The 1,758-nt window shown below is 38.4% G+C and overlaps 1 protein-coding gene across 1 annotated transcript; it reads right to left on the bottom strand.

The window, feature by feature from the left end:
• Positions 1–905: 905 nt before the first annotated feature.
• LOC120771671 (general odorant-binding protein 56h) lies at positions 906–1,517 on the bottom strand. The gene is made up of 2 exons (XM_040099786.1): positions 1,431–1,517; positions 906–1,359 (listed from the first exon to the last, which is right to left on the bottom strand). The coding sequence occupies exons 1-2, from the start codon at positions 1,482–1,484 to the stop codon at positions 1,042–1,044; spliced, it is 372 nt and encodes a 123-aa protein (XP_039955720.1). The 5' UTR covers positions 1,485–1,517; the 3' UTR covers positions 906–1,041.
• Positions 1,518–1,758: the final 241 nt, after the last annotated feature.

The following is a 1,758-nucleotide window of genomic DNA, read 5'->3' on the forward strand; positions in this document are numbered from 1 at the left end:
TGTAAAGTTGAAAAAGTCAATGCAATTGTGGAAAAGATCGACTAGGACCGTCAAATAAGTAGCCATGACATCGCTAAGGAACTTAACATTCATCATCTAACGGTTTTGAACCATTCAAAAAAGGCTGGCCCCAAAAAGAAGCTCCACGTTTGGGTACCACATGAATTGTCTGTGAAAAATTTAATGGGCCGAATTAGCATCTGCGGTTCTTTGCTGAAACGAAATGAAATCGAACCATTTCTGAAGCGAATGGTAACAGAAGACGAAAAGTGGATCAAATACGACAATAGTGTGCGAAAAAATCATGGTCCAAGTGTGGTGAAGGTCAACAAATGGTCGTTAAGCCAGAATTGAAGTCTCGAAAGGTTATGCTGAGTGTATGGTGGGATTGGAAAGGAATCAGCCACTATGAGCTGCTCCAGCCTAACGAACGATTGATTCTATATTTTACTGTCAAAAACTGATGAGATTGAAGCAAACAATCGAAAAAAATGGCCAGAACTGATCAACAGAAACTTCGTATTCCATCACAGCAACGCTAGACCACACAGATCTTTGATGACTCGGCAAAAACTGGAAGAGCTTGGCTGGGAAGTTTTGATGTATCCACCATATAGTCCTGACCAGGCATCATAGGACTACCATTTGTTTCGGACAATGCAAAATTTCCTTAATAGAGTTAAGTTGTCTTCAAGAGAAGCCTGTGATAAGCCTGTTTCTGTTTTTCGCCGAAAAACCAGAAAAGTTTTACACTGATGGAATGATGTGTCTAGCGGAAAAATGGCAAAGAGTGGTCGACCAAAAAAAAAGATGTTGAAGTTTGATTAGAAATACGAAAAGACTTCTTCGACTAATCAATATTTCCTGGATTTTTAACTTACATCCATTTAACGATAACGCATTCATTTAAAAGCTCATTACAGTTCAAATGTGTTAGTTTATTTATCATTTAGTAAACAATTTCAAACCCACCACCAAAAACATTTAAAGAATATTCAACAAATTTGCGCTATTTTTATTTACAGCTCTCGCTTCCAAAATTTACTTTTTCGATAGCATGCACGAAGTGATTTTGAAGGCTGTATCACATGGTGTTGAACCAGACAAATCCTTGCATTCATCCACAGCAGCAACAAATTTATCGTCGTTCACCTTCGCTTTAGCTGCATCAGGTTTAAAGTTGCCCGATTCATCCATGAAACCTTGCTTCACCAAAATGCATTGGCTGCTGCACTTTATATTATCCGGAACGGTTGTTAATTTACCCTCAATAAAGTCGTGGAAATCCTTTGGCGATACATTGTGCTCCTTGTTGCACTCCTCGATGTATGCGCGCATTTCTGGATCATGTGGGTTGCACTATTGGAGAAATTTGAGGTAGTTGGGTGAAAAACACTTTGCTTTCGATTTGAAAATGTGTACATACTTACCAAAACAACAGCGCTGCCAATCACTAACAGTGCAATAGTAACAAACGTTTTCATGCTGAAATTGTTTTTAGGCTCTTATCACCACAAGCTTTGGAATACAAGTTGTTCTACAGCTGCGGTCAGCTCGCATTTATACTGAAAATATTCGCTTAATAGTCACATATCATTGACTGAGCGATCGACAGCCGGGGTTTTTCACACTGAATAATTTGTTTTCACTTTTTTTGTTGTATTTGCTGATTTTGTCTCCCTTATGAGCGTAATTCTAATTAAAGCGAGATTTTTTGCTGATACTTATTTGTACGCGTAAATTGTTTAGTTCCGCAGC

Source organism: Bactrocera tryoni, chromosome 3 (genome assembly GCF_016617805.1).
Source record: "Bactrocera tryoni isolate S06 chromosome 3, CSIRO_BtryS06_freeze2, whole genome shotgun sequence".
Lineage (NCBI taxonomy): Eukaryota > Metazoa > Arthropoda > Insecta > Diptera > Tephritidae > Bactrocera > Bactrocera tryoni.